General features: G+C 52.5%; 6 protein-coding genes and 1 non-coding gene across 7 annotated transcripts; 3 read left to right on the top strand and 4 right to left on the bottom strand.

Moving 5' to 3' along the window:
* Positions 1–921: 921 nt before the first annotated feature.
* RNR1 (ribonucleotide-diphosphate reductase subunit rnr1) lies at positions 922–4,874 on the bottom strand. The gene is made up of 5 exons (XM_062892140.1): positions 4,390–4,874; positions 4,178–4,335; positions 1,615–4,117; positions 1,199–1,552; positions 922–1,146 (listed from the first exon to the last, which is right to left on the bottom strand). The coding sequence occupies exons 1-4, from the start codon at positions 4,406–4,408 to the stop codon at positions 1,509–1,511; spliced, it is 2,724 nt and encodes a 907-aa protein (XP_062740217.1). The 5' UTR covers positions 4,409–4,874; the 3' UTR covers positions 922–1,146; positions 1,199–1,508.
* On the top strand, positions 4,873–6,762 carry QC762_604470 (uncharacterized protein). The gene is made up of 2 exons (XM_062892141.1): positions 4,873–5,336; positions 5,399–6,762. The coding sequence occupies exons 1-2, from the start codon at positions 5,160–5,162 to the stop codon at positions 6,677–6,679; spliced, it is 1,458 nt and encodes a 485-aa protein (XP_062740218.1). The 5' UTR covers positions 4,873–5,159; the 3' UTR covers positions 6,680–6,762.
* A 79-nt stretch (positions 6,763–6,841) lies between these two features.
* On the bottom strand, positions 6,842–8,266 carry CHL4 (chromosome loss-related protein; the record flags this gene model as incomplete). Its single annotated transcript, XM_062892142.1, has 1 exon — positions 6,842–8,266. One exon carries the CDS (start codon positions 8,264–8,266, stop codon positions 6,842–6,844), a length of 1,425 nt encoding a protein of 474 aa, XP_062740219.1.
* CYS3_2 (cystathionine gamma-lyase cys3) lies at positions 7,035–17,473 on the top strand. The gene is made up of 5 exons (XM_062892143.1): positions 7,035–8,867; positions 9,117–10,256; positions 10,990–11,134; positions 11,201–14,080; positions 14,259–17,473. Exons 2-4 carry the CDS (start codon positions 9,971–9,973, stop codon positions 11,595–11,597), a joined length of 828 nt encoding a protein of 275 aa, XP_062740220.1. The 5' UTR covers positions 7,035–8,867; positions 9,117–9,970; the 3' UTR covers positions 11,598–14,080; positions 14,259–17,473.
* QC762_604500 (uncharacterized protein) lies at positions 12,278–13,581 on the bottom strand (the record flags this gene model as incomplete). Its single annotated transcript, XM_062892144.1, has 1 exon — positions 12,278–13,581. Exon 1 carries the CDS (start codon positions 12,947–12,949, stop codon positions 12,278–12,280), a length of 672 nt encoding a protein of 223 aa, XP_062740221.1. The 5' UTR covers positions 12,950–13,581.
* QC762_0090740 lies at positions 15,031–15,101 on the top strand. The gene has a single exon. It is a non-coding gene; the product is annotated as a tRNA-Glu (tRNA).
* Positions 15,413–16,937, bottom strand: QC762_604505 (uncharacterized protein). The gene is made up of 2 exons (XM_062892145.1): positions 16,395–16,937; positions 15,413–16,332 (listed from the first exon to the last, which is right to left on the bottom strand). Exons 1-2 carry the CDS (start codon positions 16,603–16,605, stop codon positions 15,500–15,502), a joined length of 1,044 nt encoding a protein of 347 aa, XP_062740222.1. The 5' UTR covers positions 16,606–16,937; the 3' UTR covers positions 15,413–15,499.
* Positions 17,474–17,593: the final 120 nt, after the last annotated feature.

A 17,593-nucleotide genomic window follows, 5' to 3' on the forward strand; every position in this document is an offset into this window, starting at 1 on the left:
TATTTTGCACGATCATGGGGTGAATTTGGTTTTGATGCGCCGCTACTACTGCTGGCATGGAGTGCTGGTAGATTGATATAAGTGCTTCTTCTGGATGGAGACCGAGTGTGGCGGTCACTAAGCTATGCTGATACTAGAGAACGGTGAGGTTAGAAGGGAGACATCACGTTCTTGTCACCCGATTTTTGTCTTTGGTGATGGGATCCGACTGAAAGGACGATTAGAACCCCGCGATGAACATTTGCGGGGTGTTGCTGCGGTGATGATCTTTCCCTCTGTCACGATATATGTATGCATGCGCTGCAGTGTCGCAGCTTCTTCATCAGGTGAGCCAGAAGGTCAAACTCAGGTCAGGTGAGGTTAGACATTGACCGACTGTTGACCGACCCGGTGAGCTGCAACAACCACAGCATATCAATCTGTGCAGCAGCAGCAATGCATATATTCATACCCACCATCATCCACCACCACCACCACCACCACCACCTTTTGGCTCCCCCATTCGTAATTTGCCCCTTCTGTACCACCACCACCACCACCGTTGAGACACAAATTTCATCCCAAGTGACCACAACTCCCAGAGTAATCTCCTCGTGTTTAGACCGTAGCACTAGTACAGAAGAGTGTCGGTCCTCCGGGCGGCTACAACCCTCACACACCCATTGTGTTCACAGAATTTGATTCATCCAGCCTGAAATGAGTGCCAAAGCGGAAGAGTCTGCCGACAATGACACGAAGAAAAAGAGAGATATAATTAGACTGGTTGCTCAACCCATCCAATAAGACAGATTCGATGAAATCTCCCAAGTTTTCTTAATCACCTACCCGTGAACAAAGTGTAACCCGGAACTCGGAAACCCAAATATGATGATGTGGATGTCAATGGCGCGTAAAAAGGGGCATTCATCAATCATGAAGCAATGCAAGAAAAAGTGATGATGCAGCACCCACTATACATTTATCCAGGCATACTCCGTACTGCTATCAAAACCCCTCTCTCCTCTTGATTGTTCCCTCAGCGCTGTAAGTGTATGTGTAATATTTGTTGTGTTATGCCTGGGTATAGATGGTGTGTGCAACGCTCCGTTATCCCATACAATAAATAAAGAAAAAAGCAAATAAAAGGACGGGCGAAGCCAACCGCGCGCGCACACACACACACACACACACACACACACACACACACACACACACACACACACACACACACACACACACACACACACAACATCGCTTTTGCCCCACACTCTTTACTATCCTTTGTGTAACCAGGTACAACAAAAAGACATGATACAAAAAAAAAAAAACCAGGGAAAAAAGCCTCCAAATATTACAATCCTTCATCCCTCATATGACCGGTCCATGTATGCCCCCAACCTCCCGTTTCTGTGCAATTCATCTATTCTGTCCGTCGTCACACTGCATTCCCGCCATGCTTGCTTTGCTCTCGCTCATGTATACACACATAATCTCAACCTCGCTGAGAAGAAAAGAAAAGGAGAAAATGATTAACCGCTGCACATCACGCAGGCCTCGGGGTTTTCAATGCTGCCTGTAACGTCACGGTTAGCATCTGTTGTCAAGTTCGGAGATGACGGAGAGAATTCAACTTACAAGCAAGCACTGCCTCGGAATAAATGTCCACCTCACGCTCCTTGCTTTCGTCGTCATTGTCCTCCGCCTCCTTCTTAACCTCGGCAGCCGGGGCGTCGAGCGACTCCTCCTTGGGCTTCTCAGCCGGCTCGGTGGGGAGAGCCTTGGGGCTGTCACCTTCCGGAACGTCCGCCTTGAACGGAGGAGGCTTCACTGGCGATGCCAGAGGACGTGACTTGACCTCACCAGCGGTGGGGGTCTTGATAGGAGGAGGGGTGGTGGGAGCGCCGGTGCTGAGACCACTGGGGGTATCCTTCACAAAGGCCATGGGCCGGGGGACCGCGCTGGGGGACGACATGTAGCTGCCGGGAGGAGCGCGCTTCTTAAGCCCGGATGATGTCTTGGCAACGGCACTATCCTGCACCAGGAGGGCCTCCTGATCGACGGTGAACTGGATGGGCTGCGCAGCAGCCTGGGTACGGAGGTAGTACATGCCAGTCTTGAGACCCAACTTCCAGCCAGTGAAGTGCATGCTGGTGATCTTGCCCATGGTGGGATCACGCATGTGGATGTTGAGCGACTGGGACTGATCGATGAAGGCGCCACGGTCGGCAGCCATCTGGACGATGGTACGCTGAGAGATTTCCCAGACGGTCTTGTACAGGGCCTTGATGTCGGCCGGGATGTTGGGAATGTTTTGGATGGAGCCACCCTCCGCAATGATGCGGTTCTTCATGTTGTCAGACCAGAGACCCATATCGACGAGGTCCTTTAGAAGCCAGGGGTTGACGACTTGGAACTCGCCGGCAAGCACACGGCGCTGGTAGATGTTGGAAGTATAGGGCTCGAAGCACTCGTTGTTGCCCAGAATCTGGGAGGTGGAGGCCGTCGGCATGGGGGCAACCAACAGCGAGTTGCGGACGCCGTTCTTCTTGATCTCGGCCTTGAGCTCATGCCAGTCCCAGAGGTCGCTGGGCTTTACATTCCACATGTCATACTGAAGGATGCCCTTGGAGACGGGAGAGCCCTCGTAGGTGGAGTAGGTGCCCTGCTCCTTGGCAAGCTGGCACGACATGGTCAAAGCAGCGTGGTAGATGGTCTCAAAGATCTGCTTGTTCAACTCGCGAGCCTCAGCTGACTCGAAAGGCATGCGCAGAGCGAGGAAAGCATCAGCAAGACCCTGAACGCCAAGACCAATGGGTCTGTGGCGCATGTTGCTGTTGTAAGCCTCCTTGACAGGGTAGTGGTTGACATCGATGATCTTGTTGAGGTTGCGGACGACGATCTGCGTGACTTCGTGGAGCTTCTTGAAGTCGAACTTGGCCTCGTTATAGTCAACGAACTGAGGAAGGGCGAGCGAGGCAAGATTGCAGACGGCAACCTCATCGGGAGCCGAGTACTCAACAATCTCAGTGCACAGGTTGGAGCTGCGAATCACACCAAGGTTCTGTTGGTTGCTCTTGCGATTGCAAGCGTCCTTGTACAGCATGAAGGGGTTGCCAGTCTCGGTTTGGGCCTCGAGGATGGCATACCACAACTTCTGGGCCTTGATCGTCTTGCGGCCACGGCCCTCCTTCTCGTACTTCTCATACAGAGCCTCAAACTCCTCGCCGTAGCAGTCGGCAAGGCCGGGGCACTCGTTGGGGCACATGAGGGTCCACTCTCCGTTCTTTTCAACACGCTTCATGAACAGGTCAGGGATCCACAAGGCAAGGAAGAGATCGCGAGCGCGAATTTCCTCCTTACCGTGGTTCTTGCGGAGGTCGAGAAACTCAAACACATCGGCGTGCCAAGGCTCGAGGTAGATAGCGAAGGCGCCGGGGCGCTTGTTGCCACCTTGATCGACGTAGCGAGCGGTGTTGTTGAAGACGCGAAGCATGGGGACAATGCCGTTGGAGGTGCCGTTGGTGCCGGCGATGTACGAACCAGTGGCACGAATGCGGTGGATGTTGAGACCAATACCACCAGCCATCTTGGAGATCATAGCGCAAGTCTTGAGTGTATCGTAAATGCCGTCAATGCTGTCATCCTTCATGTCGACCAAGAAGCATGACGATAGTTGAGCCTGGGGGGTACCGGCATTGAAGAGAGTTGGCGAGGCGTGCGTGAAGAACTTGCTGGACATGTAGGTATAGGTCTCAATGACACGCTCAATGTCGTCTCCCCAGATGCCGACAGCCACACGCATGATCATGTGCTGTGGCCGCTCAACAATCTTGCCGTTGAGCTTGAGAAGGTATGAGCGCTCCAGTGTCTTGAAGCCGAAGTATTGGTAGTTGAAGTCACGGTCGTAGACAATGGCCGAGTCAAGGTCGTCCTTGTGCCTCATGACGCACTCGTATGTCTCCTTGGCAATCATGGGCGAAGGGCGGCCATTCTTTGGGTTGACGTAGTGGTACAAATCGCTGACTACTGACGACCATTGCTTCTTGGTCTGTTTGTGAAGGTTGGAAACCGCGATACGGGCGGCGAGAATGGCATAGTCGGGGTGGGTGACGGTCATGTAAGCGGCAGTCTCGGCGGCCTGAGAAAAGAGTTGTTAGAGTCGAGTGTTAAGATAAAGGTCAAGGTGAGATTAGCTTACCAAATCGTCGAGCTGAGCTGTTGTGACGCCTCCGTACACACCGGAAATGACTTTCTGAGTGATGGCAACAGGATCAACATGGTCCATGTCAAGCCCATAGCAAAGCCTTGAAACACGGGCTGTGATCTTGTCGAACTGAACGCGCTCCTGGCGCCCATCTGCTTGAAATCAGCATCACCAATGGCTTCGTAGGAGTTCGAGGGTTGACATACCACGCTTCTTGACGTACATGGCGTCGGTTGTGTAGAGAACAAAGGCGGCCAAATTTGGTGGGTATAGAGAATGGCAAAAGTGAGGGTGCCGTATAGCTAGTCCCTCAATAAATCACAGCTGCTGGCAAAGATGCTTTGTCGAAAAAGAAAACAAGCCTGGTGCCAGACAGTCCTTGGAGTTATTCGTGGGTTTGGCGGTTGGGGGTGGAGGATGCAAAAAGAGAGAAGGGAAGGGCCTTTGCTGCTTTTGCGCGATCTTCTTTTAAGAGGAGAGGCAGGATGTGGATCGCGTCGGACGCGTTGGACACCAGAATTTTGGTGCCCGGCGCGTCGCTGTGCCCCGCTGCCCATTAAACAGACGCAGGGGCCATCCGATCTGCCCCACCATCGACGTCTCGCTGCCTGGGGAGATCGGGATTTCAGGGTTCCCTGCATGTAGATTTCGGCAGGTGACAAGCCTCATTATCAATCTCAGTATCGGTATATTATTTTCCCTGTGTTTCCCTGCGTTGAACCTGCTTGTTCTTCTTGATGGCATTGAAGCCCAAAAACATTCAAACCCCAGTCTCATCGCTTGGCTTAAGTAAGCCACGTTTCCAAGGGTCCATCTCGTTTAGGACTAGCCAGCGTGACCCCTGTCAACATTCAAACGGCCGCCAAGGCTCACTCAACCTCTTCTCACAGTGAGGACGACCTATGAGGACATGCCTGACTCTTGAGGACCAGCTCGGAGTCAAATCGATTCTCGAGATATAAGTCTTGGAGAGAGTATGATACTGAAGAGTTCTTCATCAACAGCACGGATATTCACAAGAGCTCTGCTCTCGAGCGGAGCAACAGCACAGCACTTCTCAGCAGCACCTGCACTCAGATCAAAAATGGCCGAGTCCAACTCAACCCAGGCCAATGGTGCCTCTGTCACAGCATACCAGCCGCGATACATCGATGTGGGTAGTTTATCATTTAATCTCATCGACTAGCCACTAATAAACCGTTTCCGCCTCATCAGATTGGCATCAACCTCGCTGATCCCATCTTCCGCGGCCGTTACCATGGCAAATCAAGGCACCCCGATGACCTCCAGGGTGTCATCGACAGAGCCAAAGAAGTAGGCTGCACCAAGCTCCTCGTAACCGGCTCCTCCTTCAAATCCTCCCGTGACGCCCTCAAAATAGCCTCCGAATTCCCGAACGTGGTCTTCACCACAGCCGGAATCCACCCCTGCTCCTCCTCCATCTTCTCCCCCTCCCACCACAAACACCACGACGAGTCCCAATCCGAGGACGAATCCGCCGACCAGCACACCCCCGCCTGCGGGCCCGACCCAACAAAACCCATCCTCGATGGCGAAGGCGTCGACCACGCCCGCTCAGAAGTCATCATCTCCGACCTCAAAGACCTGATCACTACCGCTCCGAAAAACAGCCTCATAGCCTTTGGCGAGTTCGGCCTCGACTACGACAGACTCCACTACTGCTCAAAGGAAGTACAACTCCACTCCTTCGACGCCCAGCTCAGACTCGCGGCGTCGCTCTCCCCTCAGTTACCGCTCTTTCTCCACTCCCGCGCCGCACACGGGGACTTTGTTCGTCTGCTCAAATATGCGTTTGGCCCTAGGCTTGAAAAGCTGCAAAAGGGTGGTGTAGTCCACTCTTTTACTGGAACAATAGAAGAGGCAAAAGAGCTGATGGATCTGGGATTGTACATTGGCATCAACGGGTGCAGTTTCAAGACCGTCGAAAACTGCGAGGTGGTCAAGCAAATCGACCTGAGCAAGATGATGCTTGAGACGGATGGTCCGTGGTGTGAGGTTAGGCCTACGCATGAGGGGTGGAAGTATCTGGTTCAGTTTGAGGAAGCTAGAAGAAAGGAAGAGGAGGAGAAGAAGAGGCTAGAGGAGGAGGAGAGGCAAAAGCAGGAAAAGATCGAGGCAGAAAGAAAAGCGCAGGAGGAGCTGGAGAAGAAGGCTGCTGAGTTGGAGTTGGGGGGTGGTGTAGAGGGGGGCAAGGCTGGCGGGGAAGGGGAGAAGAAGAGACAGCGACAACCCAAGAAGCCTAAGCAGCGACAGCAGCCGCAGGGGAAGAATCAGAAGAAGGAAAGCGAAGTGCCTGATCGGTTCAAGGTTGTCAAGAAGGAGAAGTGGGAGGAGGGGGCGATGGTCAAGGGGAGGAATGAGCCGTGCACCATTGAGCGGATTGCGAGGATTGTGGCTGGGATCAAGGGGGTGGGTGTGGAGGAGGTGTGTGAAGCTGCATGGGAGAACACTGCCAAGGTGTTTGGTCCTTTTTGAGTTGATTATGACAGCTACAAGCCGATAGAAAGCGTAGAAAGATTTCATTGTTTCTCCAGAATTCCAGGGGTCTTATTTTTCTGTGCTGACACCCGCCGGCTACCATACAACCAAACTCCATACAAATGCTCATTCATAGTATACAACAGAATATTCAAAACACTACAGTCCAGAGCCCTTATGCCCTCTTATCCTGCCATTTCTCACAGCCCCTACGGTGACACCCTCCTCACCCGTCATCCACCCCGGCATCTTTTCCCCATCTATGACCCCGCATTCAACCAACTGTCGTATTCCCGCAAAGACATGGTTGCCATGAAACGTCAACCTCACATTTGGCCTGAATGCTTCCTCCCCGTCATCCGCCCCTTCAATATCCATCCTATCAGCATCATCACCCCCAATCTCGAAAGGATCCTCCATAACCAAATCCACCCTCTCCACCCCCTTCCCATCTCCTACCCGTGCCGTATCCCCAAACCGAGCTTGCGCGACCAGCTTGGCCCGTTTATTCACCCTCTCCTCCACCGTCGGTCTCTCCCTCCTCTTCTTATCACCATTTCCTTGTTCTTCCTCCTCTGTTGCATCGCTCAACGGTGGGCTAGGCAAAACAGTACTCAACGGGGACTCTTTGACCTTCTCATCCGCATAGATACTCCACCCACCACCTGCCGCATTGCCTCTCGTCGCGCCCCTTCGATTGAGCAACCCCTCTAGATTTCTTGTCGTCAAAGAAGTACTCTGCAGCGTGACCCTCTGCCTCGGTAGTGACAGCGCCTTTGGTATCCCCTCCACCAGCAGCGCCCTAAGCGATTTCGATTCTGACGCCCCTGTCGGGCCGGTAGAGGTGGGTTTAGAAATGAAAATATTTGGTGAGCCATCCGGGAAGGCGATGAGTATCGTCTTGGAGCCAGTGTCCATGTTGCCATTGGAGAATAGGGACAAAGAGGTGTTGTAGGGGGAGTCGATGACAAAGATCCTCAGTATCAGCAAGGGAAGCGTCTTGTGACGGTCGAGGTTGTAGTGTGCTTTGATATCAGGCAGGATATGAGCCTGGAGCGATTTGAGAAACAACGAAGGGTGAAACCTTGGTATGGTTAGTGATGTTTTGTCGGCTTCCAGCGGCTGCACCTCGCCGTCGTCGTCCTCTGTTGGTGCTTTCAGCGGGACTATGTTATAGGCTGACCATTTGTGGGAGGTTGGGTGGTCGTAGAGGTATTGCAGGTCTGCGATGGCGAGCTGGTAGAGCGATACCCCGTGCCGCCAGTCGCCTGTGGTGATTCTGTCTAGAACATCTCTTTTGGAGCCTTTACGATTCTGGAGGGAGAGGTACTCTTCCCGGAGCTCCTCCGGGGATGAGGCAGGGGGGTAGAAGTCGCCGTCATCTTCTTCTTCATCGTCGTCCTGGTCTGGACGGAGGTAGGGGGTGGCTAGAGATAGGTTGTCCTCGTCTAGCCAGTCCAAGGCAACAGAGATGAGAGAAGCGCGTGAGAGCCGGCTAAGAATTTTGGTGACTGTTGTGCTGGAGGGGTTGACGCGTAGAGAGGAGGGCAGAGGCGCTGTGGTAGGGACCGATATTCGGGACATCTTCAGGCTTATGAATGATGATGCTGGAGATTAAGAAACAAATGGAGCTCCGTGAAAGCAAACAGAATGGGTTGCCTTAGCCGGGGTGTCCCGGAGAGGGTCCGTTCCGGCGAACGTCAACAATGGATCCGCTCGCACCGTGTTTCCGGCGAGCTTCGGGGGGGTGCAGGCCGAGAAACCCGGAATTGATTTACAGAGCTGAGCTGGTCCAGAGCCCCCACGCCGTTTTGCAGAACGTGTTGGCAGTTGGAGCGCGTTCTTGCGTCACATGGTGGTCTGGACCGCAGTGTGTGGCCCGTGCTCTTACCTAGGTGAGCTTCACCCCGCAAAATCACAACGGCACAGCGCCCACGCACCCCGCACGCCTCAATATCTTGGCTTTTGACATGTCTCATCAGCGTTTTCCTCTTCTTTTGATGGTTCTAGATGAACGGTAGTACACAATGGATTCTGAAGAAGAAAACGCCGACGAAAAGAACAGCTACCATTAAAAGATTTTAGACGATAGGAAGGGGCAAGCGTCTATATCGAGCCGCTGACGTTGCCGAGCCACGTATCGGGGTGCCGAGTATCGGAGCACGCGGAGACAGGTGGGAGCCAAGTGAGTGGGAACCCTCCTTCACGTGCGTTTTACCCTTCCTGGAATTCCGGATCGTTTCCCTCTGAAATCTTCAGTTGTGAGCTTTTGTCAGCATCTGCTGAGATTCAGGGCTCGATTGCCGAGTGAGAACGTGGCAAACTGTCCCCATCAGGACAACCCTTCTCTTCAAGTGGAAATGAATGGAGATCAACAGGCATTGTGCTCTTGGCACGGTCATTGATGATGATGAATGATTAACCGTCGACTCAGGCACAGACAAAGAAAGGGCGGGGGAAACACGTTCCTGTACCTGTCGTGATAGGGTCAATGGCACCAAAGAAAAGAAGGCCCTGAGACTGAAGAGACTGAAGGTTTCAGTAGGAGCGGAATTGCTAACGCAGGTTCGTGATGGAAATGCAAAAAATTGTCTGCAAGCGCGTGGTTCTTAGCAGTGATTGGAGTCCTGTCCGTCTGAAGAGAGGGGCACTCGGGCAATTTGGGTCTCGGCTACCGAGAGCGTGGGAGTCAATGTGCCTCTGACTAATAGCGACCATCGGACCGTGGGAATAGCGGGAAGCGCACCAGGGTTATCCCACCAAATCCACGTTGAGCGCTGTCTTCCGACTGTCTTCCCACTGGCCCGGGCGCCGATTTCTTGAACTGTTCTCATGTCCAGTCTCCATCACTCTTCCACTTCAGCAACACACTGGCTCCCAACTTGAGGCCATCATCGTCAGCAGAGGGCCCCGTCTCCCAGCTAGCTCTCACTGCCCTACATCCACCGACCTGTCTAGCTCTTTGTTTCAGCCAAAGACGCTGACTCGCCCGTACAACGCTCGCTTCCTTTTAGGAACTGAAGCCGAAGCGAGTGCCGATTTGTTCTCCGGCCACCAAAGGACGCCCCGCCTCATTCACCTCCCCTCGACCGACCCTTTGTCTCCCGCCCACCGCCCACCTGCCGACATATTTGCAATTGTCTAAATCTCAAAGGGACGGATTTCGCAATCACCAATTCCACTCGACGACCAAAGACTCTTAAACGCCCCTCAGGCAATCACCCCCGCGAGCGCGCGTGCTGGAGCTTTTATTCGACGTTTGACAAGAGGGAGGAATTAAACATCGCCATGGCCTACTCCAGCGCGCGGAGAGGTGTCAATGTGACCCAATATCTCCGTGAATTGAACCAAGATGGCGGCGTGGTAGAGGAGACGCTCATCACGGATGAAGACCTCGCCAAGGACCTTGCGCTCTTTACCAACACTCAGTTCTTCGACTTTGAGACTGGCCAGAACACCGACTACCAGGCGCCACCTGTCAAGCCCGACACATTACAAACATCACCAACCGAGGAGTTGACGTCGGCCGACTCTATCATGGGTGACTTTGGCTTTTCTGATTTTTCCATCCCAGGTTAGTGTGGCTTTACTCCGTCAATTTTGGTATTTTTCTTTCACTTTCATATGCTTCTTTGTTGGTTTCAATCTTGATATTGGCAGGGGTTGGTCATGGTGCTGCGGTGTTTGGTGGTGGAGGACTTTGAGTTGTTTGGCTGGTTGTTTCAGTTTCCTCCTGCCTTCTACAAGACCCCTTCAACAGCCAACCCGCTCAGCAAGTGCTAAATACATCACCTGGCTATGTCGCAACCGGAAAGCAGCAGGAAGATGGAAAAGGCTGCAGTCTCGGGGCGGTGACAGGGCCACAGAGAGCGGTTCGTCTTATCGCAGATCGAGCAAGTGCTTCGCACCCCACTCTCTCGCTCATGGCGAGTGTGCCCCCATGTTTTGCGGGCGGCTTGTGATTGGAAGGCTGCACCATGGGCTGGCTTCGAGGTGCATGCGGTTGGGAAGCACGAAGTCCCTGGGCGATGCTTGGGCCTGCCTATATGGGGCTGACAAATGATCGTCGATGCTCGCGATGATGCCATTTCTCGTGACTTTTGGGGGATTGCACCATCGACACTGGGGCATCAGTGGCCCGTTTGGGACCGCTCCGCCGTTTGGCTCAATATCCCTGGATCTCCGCCCTTCCCGTCGGCGGCGCTGTCCGGCACTCTAGCCTGTTCTTTTGTCTTGTACTTGTGCAATTGGCTACGTCTTGTATCGATATTGTTGTTCACTCGCTGACCATGGCACCATGTCTCCAGGCGACTACAGCTTCGGTGATTTTGGCAGCAACTACACCTCGCCCACGGTCCCGGCCTTCCCAGACAACTTAGGCAACCTGCAGCCCATCCAGCCCACGCCCCAATCCTCCTATGCCCCGCCAGTCCCCCAGCAGCACCAGCCAGGGTATGTTCACACTGTAGCAGCTCCCGTTATCGGGGGCGAGAAGCGCAAAGCCACTGAACAGCTTAGTCCCCCGAACCGCATCCTGAGCTTCGAAGACGCGTCGCGCATGGCCGCTGAGGAGGACAAGAGGAGACGCAACACGGCCGCCAGCGCACGCTTCCGCATCAAGAAGAAGCAGAGGGAGCAGGCCCTCGAAAAGTCGGCCAGGGAGATGACGGAGAAGGTTACCATGTTGGAAGGACGCATCTCTGCCCTCGAGACGGAGAACAAGTGGCTCAAGTCGCTCGTGACGGAGAAACACGGCGACAAGCAGGACATTCTCGAGAAGTTCTTCAAGGAGTTTGCGGCCAGGGAAGCCAAGAAAGGATCGTCGTCTTCGGGTATCAAGGACAGCATCAGCGCTGCCAGCTCCACCACCGCCGTTGACGACTCGGACAAGTCGCCCGCCAAGAGGAAGGATTGAGGTATTCTTTGGTGACAAAGATATCATAATCTGGTTTTCTTATCTGGGCTCTTCTTGTTTCAAGTCATTTCATCAGCGAGGGGTTTAACGGTGGGGGATTGGAGAGGCCCTTTTTGCTGCGGATATACCATATCATCATTATCATCATTCAAATCATCGAAGGCGTTTCATCTCGAATTATTCGGTCTTTTTTTGTTTTTGTTTCTTGTTTTGGTCTTGTCTGATTTTACGACTTGCTTTTTTCTTTATACCTGGTCCATTTACCTTGGGTTTCCGGTGTTCTGGAGCTTTAAGGGAAAGCGGGAAGGGAATAAGGCAATCATTTGGGGGGTGGGGAGGAGTAGGGAGTGGGTGGGATTTCAGCTGAAAGGCTGGAGGGAAAAGAACGGAGGGGTGATTTTGTTTAGTACTGTTTGCTTTTGGTGTTTTTACGAAGCTTGCGAGCTACAGATCTCATCATCATCACTTTTGTACCACAAGGCAGTTACATAACACTGATGGTCGTATGATGTCTTGTATTTCACATGGATACAAGAGTTATATGAATATTTTTACGAAGTTGATGAATGGGATGGTCGGGTAGCGCATATATAGCGACAAGAGAAATATAAATATACAAAAGTCATAACAAAATATCATGATCACATTGACTGTTGAACACTATTCTACTACTCTTTCTTTTATGCTGTGTTGTTTTCATCACCACCACGTAGAGTGGCCAAACGCAACTGGTTCCTCTTTCCCAGGACCCGAAGCGTGTTTTCCCTCTCGAACGAGGACATCTCCTGCCAGTTGGCGATGCGGGCCAGGGTGCCGTCCCTGTTGATGACCATTGGTCCGAGGGCGTCGAGGGAGATGGGGGCCCCGTTTACGACGACGGTGGTTGTTTTGCCTGGGGTTTCGGTCTCCTCGGTGCCGGGGGCGGGGAGGGCGGGAAGTGGTTGTTGTTTTGGGATTGCGACATTTGCGGTGGGGTCCTCCTCCTGACGGGTAGTGGTTGCTGTTGTTGTTGTTGTTGTTGTTGATGATGGGGTTTCTTCTTGTTCTTCCACATGGGCGGGTCTAACGGCTGCTGTTGCGGGTGTGGCAGCAGATGCGGCTGGTGTTGTTGGAGGTTGATGGAATGATGGTGAGCGCCCGGGGTTGGGTGGCGTGCTTGTTGCGGATGGGGCGGGGCTAGTGGTGGTGGTGCTGGACATTGTTCTGCGGTGGTGGTGGTGGTGCAGTAGGTGGTTGTGATGGTGGGGTAGCTGAGTTGAGGCCGATGATGAAGAAGATGGCAAGAGTGTCCGATGGGAATGTGCTCTTCTGGCTAGTAGTAGTTGTGCGAAGAGTTGGGGGCGGAGACGCATCAATGGGTTGGGGTGAGTGGGCAGCTCACTTTTTTCTCGGATAGGTGAGAAGGGGAGTGAGAATGAGGAGGGTTGTGAGAAGGGAAGGATGATGTGATGATTGTGATCGATCTGACAGGATGTTCCCGTTGCAGATGTGTTGCTTGGTTCTCTTTTGATGCTTGGGGCGTTTTAAGATTTGGGAATGGCTTCGGATGATTTACCGTACAGGTGAGGCTTGTCGACGGAGATATTCTTGTATGTGCTGGTGTTTTCACTGAATCATGATGCTTGATGGAGACTGGAAACGTCTAGAACAGACCCCAATTTTACCTACGGTGTAGCTGAGGTGAGGCTAGCTGTTCACCTTGGGTGTGGTCTGTGCACTATCTCTAAATGTTTGCCAAGAAAGACCCTTTGAATCCGTGAGTCTGACAGATATGGCGACATCAACGGTGTTGATTGATTTTTTTCAGAAAGCCCATTTAAAACTTTCACGATATATCCTGATGGCGGTATTGACAGGTGTGTGACCCGCAGCTAAGGCAGGTTACACTACTAATTTGGAGCGATATGCGTGGTTGTCTCTGCTGCTGGTTGTCATCGGTGGTGCTCATGGTTCGCACAGGGACCCGATCACGCAATATGCTAGCTGGATGACTCCAGGCCTTCTTTTAATGGGTCTGGATTCTTTGCTCCTTCTCGCTTCCGACGGTAACCAGGTGTCTCTGGAAATCCAGTGGGCATCGTCGCTTCCCGAAATGCACTTCCCACTCTGACAGGCTCCTTCCTGAAAGTCTTGACCGGTTAGGTGACCGCTGAAACCTTCCTCTTTCTTTCATCTTCTTGATTGATCGAGACAAGACTTCGCTGGCGGCTTGCGACGCGTGATCGAGAACGTGGTGTGTCAGCCTCGCAGCACGAATCAACCCCGACATGACTTCCCCACGGCTCTGAACCAACCACAGCAGCATGTTGGGCAACAAAATCAGGGTCCAGCTTCCCTATGGGGTAAAAGAAAACAGGAAGAGAGCGGGACAAGCACCCGGCCTCCCTCACTCTCCCCTTGGCCAGACCACCGGCGAGTCCTGTGGCTAGGAAAAGTCTGCAGAAGCACTTCAGCTTGCCTGCAGACGGAGGATCAACGTGGGGGTAAGCGACCATTCTTTCGTCTTGTTACACATGTCCAGCCTTTCGAGTTGGATGTACCAGTCTCTCGAAGGTATCCCGTGTCAGACGGGAACATGCCATTGCAGAGTGCAGTGATCTGCTCCGCGGAACTGCTCACGGCATCCCCCACGCACGCTTTGCTGACCTGTGCTGATCACAGGGTGTGATAGTCTAACTCGTGGTGTTGGATACCTGGAGTAACAAGCCTCGGCTCTTCACTTTAACCCACGGGACGTTAGGCGTCTGGCCAGTCACTCACCTTGTGTCTTTGATCTTGTTGGCGAGAATCTCGAAGAAAAGCCATCGCCATTTACAGTACCCTACTCAAGAAGACTACAGAGACGGTTTACTTCCCCTCAAGGTTTCAGGCTCAACTCAAACAAAACGTCTTCCCACCAACACGACTACGCGAACCGATCATAGCACACCGAGCCGACCCTCCGTATTCAGTTTGTCACGTTCAGCCCACACATACATATCCTTCGACCGGTCTGAAGCCCCCACGAGACAACTGACAGTCACTATTGAATACGTTCGGCATGCTGCGAGTTCAATATGCCCGAATGCCCCTCAGTCTGACCCGTTGCTTGGTTCTTGTCTGTTGGGGACCGACACGGAATGTAATGGCTCCTTCACGCGGCCCCATCGGTCGCAACGTTCCGATGATATAGTAGCAGATGTCGACAAGTCTGCACGAGTTTCATCATTCGAAATATCCGACGGCAAGGCGCTCAGAAAGGGATAATCCAGTGACTCTACCCGATGGTATCGGCAGCTGCTCTTGATATTCAAGGGTTGACATCCACCAGTTTTAGGTTCACACAAGTCTGGTTGAGTAACGCCACTTTCATCACCACACTCAACACGAACCAAGACCGAACACAAGACCAGGCCACACTATTTGATTTGAATTCCGGGCGCCCATATTCGTGGCGTGTGTAATATAGCGGTATTACATTCTGCTCTTCGAGCCAAGGACTTAGGTTCGATTCCTAACTACTCACCACAGCGCATTTGGCTTTCAGCGTTTGCTTTTGTGATTTTTCTATTTTATCTTTTTCATATCCCCCCAGAAGGTCTTTTCTTTTGAGATTCAACTCATTACCCCCCCTCCCAAAAAAAAAAACAAGCCCTCTTCTTACTTACGATTGTGTCTTCAATTCAGCAATACCTAAGTATTCCACAGGCATCTTGCGAAGCTTTCAGACCACATTTTATGCATATGATCATTGCGGCCAATCGGATCATGCCGCGCGCGAGTTCGCTCATGGTTTCAACAAGTCTCACGATCCAGTAGCAGCACCAACAGCGAAGCAGAGAGTGGTAAAGTGTATTGCACAAAGACTCAGTTTCATCGAATGCTTGAGACTAAACACAGAACATACATCATCTCTCTTGCTTTTACAAAGCAGCCCCAATTACAGCGGTGATCAACAAAGCCCCAGTCATAATCCACCAGTTGGCGGCATCTCGGCCAGCAGAATTTCCTCCATCACCCCCACCTCCATTACCACCTTCGTTTCCTTCTTCATTGTCATTTCCTCCATCACCGCCATCACCACCATCGCCACCATTACCGCCATCATTACCGTCCTCGTCATCGTCAACTTCCCTTTGCGAGGTGTTGACTCTCATGCACAGGAGTCTCTTCGGGGCATCAGTGGGAAAGCCGCCGTTGAGAGACCTTACCAACTGCACCGGTGCGTTGACAAGCATCATGTGGATGGCATTGTGATAGTTCTCGTATATGGTCTTGTTGTCGAGATCAGAGTACTCGTCGCTCTGCAGGGAGAAAAACATTGACCCGGATCTTGCCTTGCTGAGATCCACAAACGTTCGACCAGGTAGCAGTCTTGAATCGGCCATGTACCCGAGAGATGCAGCACACTCTGGTGCATCTGTCCAGGTCCCACCAGGGTTCTGGCAAGGTCCACCGTTGTTCAAGCCTGTGCTTCTGATGATGGAGTTGACACAGTCCGGGCCTAAAATCGGAACACAGGAAGTGTCATCCGTATCTTCGTCAGTCCAGAGGTTGGTGATGTTGGCTGGCCAGCCACGGTCTGTCAGCAGGAACTGAACGGTGCAGAATGAATTGTTTCCCAATTCGGGAAGGGCTTCCGCAAGAGTGCTGTTTCGAGGAGCACCTCCCCATGTCAAGTCGTACGAGGTGCGGACGGTGAAGTCATCGGACCTGTTGTTGAATGGGTCGGTCAGGCTGTCACTTATGTTGACCCCTGTTACGAGCAACGCTTGTTAGTATACCACTTTTATGTTGGAGACAAGGTGGTAAACTTACGCCATGTCCATTCGAGATCAGCAAGCGGAAGGACATCGGGGTACGGGTTGAAGGTGATGTTTCGAGTCGCGTTTGGGTTTTGGAGAGCCTGTTCTGCGATCTCAAGACGGGTTTGGGCAGATGCAAGCGTCAGGAGACTGGCGGCGGCTAGTGCCGTTGCTTTGGAGAAAGAATGCATCTTCACTGCGGCGTCTCTTGATTTGAGGTGCATGTTGATAAGCTACCCTGGGCTGGACCCAGCTGGATGCTGGGCTCTTTTATCCTCAACAGAGCCTCAGTCAAATTTCGACAAAGGCACACAGGGCTCTCAGTCGTCAGCCAAGTCGATATTCAGGCAGTGCGAGCGGCAATGCATCCTTCGACCAAAGGTTTGACAAGCTTGTGACAAACAGAGTGGCAGGGTTCACCGTCTGTGGAGGTCACAGTTGAGGGAAAAGTGCAACCTTCTCTTTAGGGTCATTGCCTACTGTCGAATCATTCGGTTTGTGTTCTTTTTCTGATCGAGTAACACGGCGAATGTTGGTGTTGTTGAAAGGGAGCAGTGATGATGGCCTAGGAATCCTTCTGCTCGAAACGACGTCAGCCAAGCCAAGATTTTCAACGGCTTTGACCTTTATGTATATTGCTGGGAATCAAAGCACCAACAGACAATGCAGACCCAAACATTCTCAACCTCGAGCACTGCCGACCACCCGGGCCTGGCAAGCATTACTGAGACAGACGTGAATGTTATGTCCGAGTTGGGCCGTTGCGACGTTGTAGCTGTGTAACCGGGAAGCCAAGGTTTGAGATCCGAGTGGACGAATCAGCTAGGGAACCCAACCCTGGATGTAAGACAAGAGGCGATGTCTATGACGGTGTTTGCCGTATATTTTTGCGGCGTGGGTATAGTGTTGCTGGTATCTCGGTGAGCCACGAGCAACGAACATATCGCATCGACGATCGAGGTCCATCAGCTGCCAAAAGGGGAGGTGGCCTCTCTGAATTCAGGTGCCTGTCCGCTAGCTTTACTCGGAGGTTTTATACGCGTGAACGGGACGGGCGGGAAGGGTGCATAAGGCTGAGGGAGAAAGCTGGTGAAAATATGGGGAGGGATAGGGGAGTTTGTGCTCATGGGTTGGGTTGGATGTTTCTGTGTTTGCTGATGGAGTTATTCAGGCCAGCTTAGAGATACCTTACTTTCTTTCCACTTGAACTCA

Source organism: Podospora pseudocomata, chromosome 6 (assembly GCF_035222375.1).
Source record: "Podospora pseudocomata strain CBS 415.72m chromosome 6, whole genome shotgun sequence".
Taxonomy (NCBI): domain Eukaryota; kingdom Fungi; phylum Ascomycota; class Sordariomycetes; order Sordariales; family Podosporaceae; genus Podospora; species Podospora pseudocomata.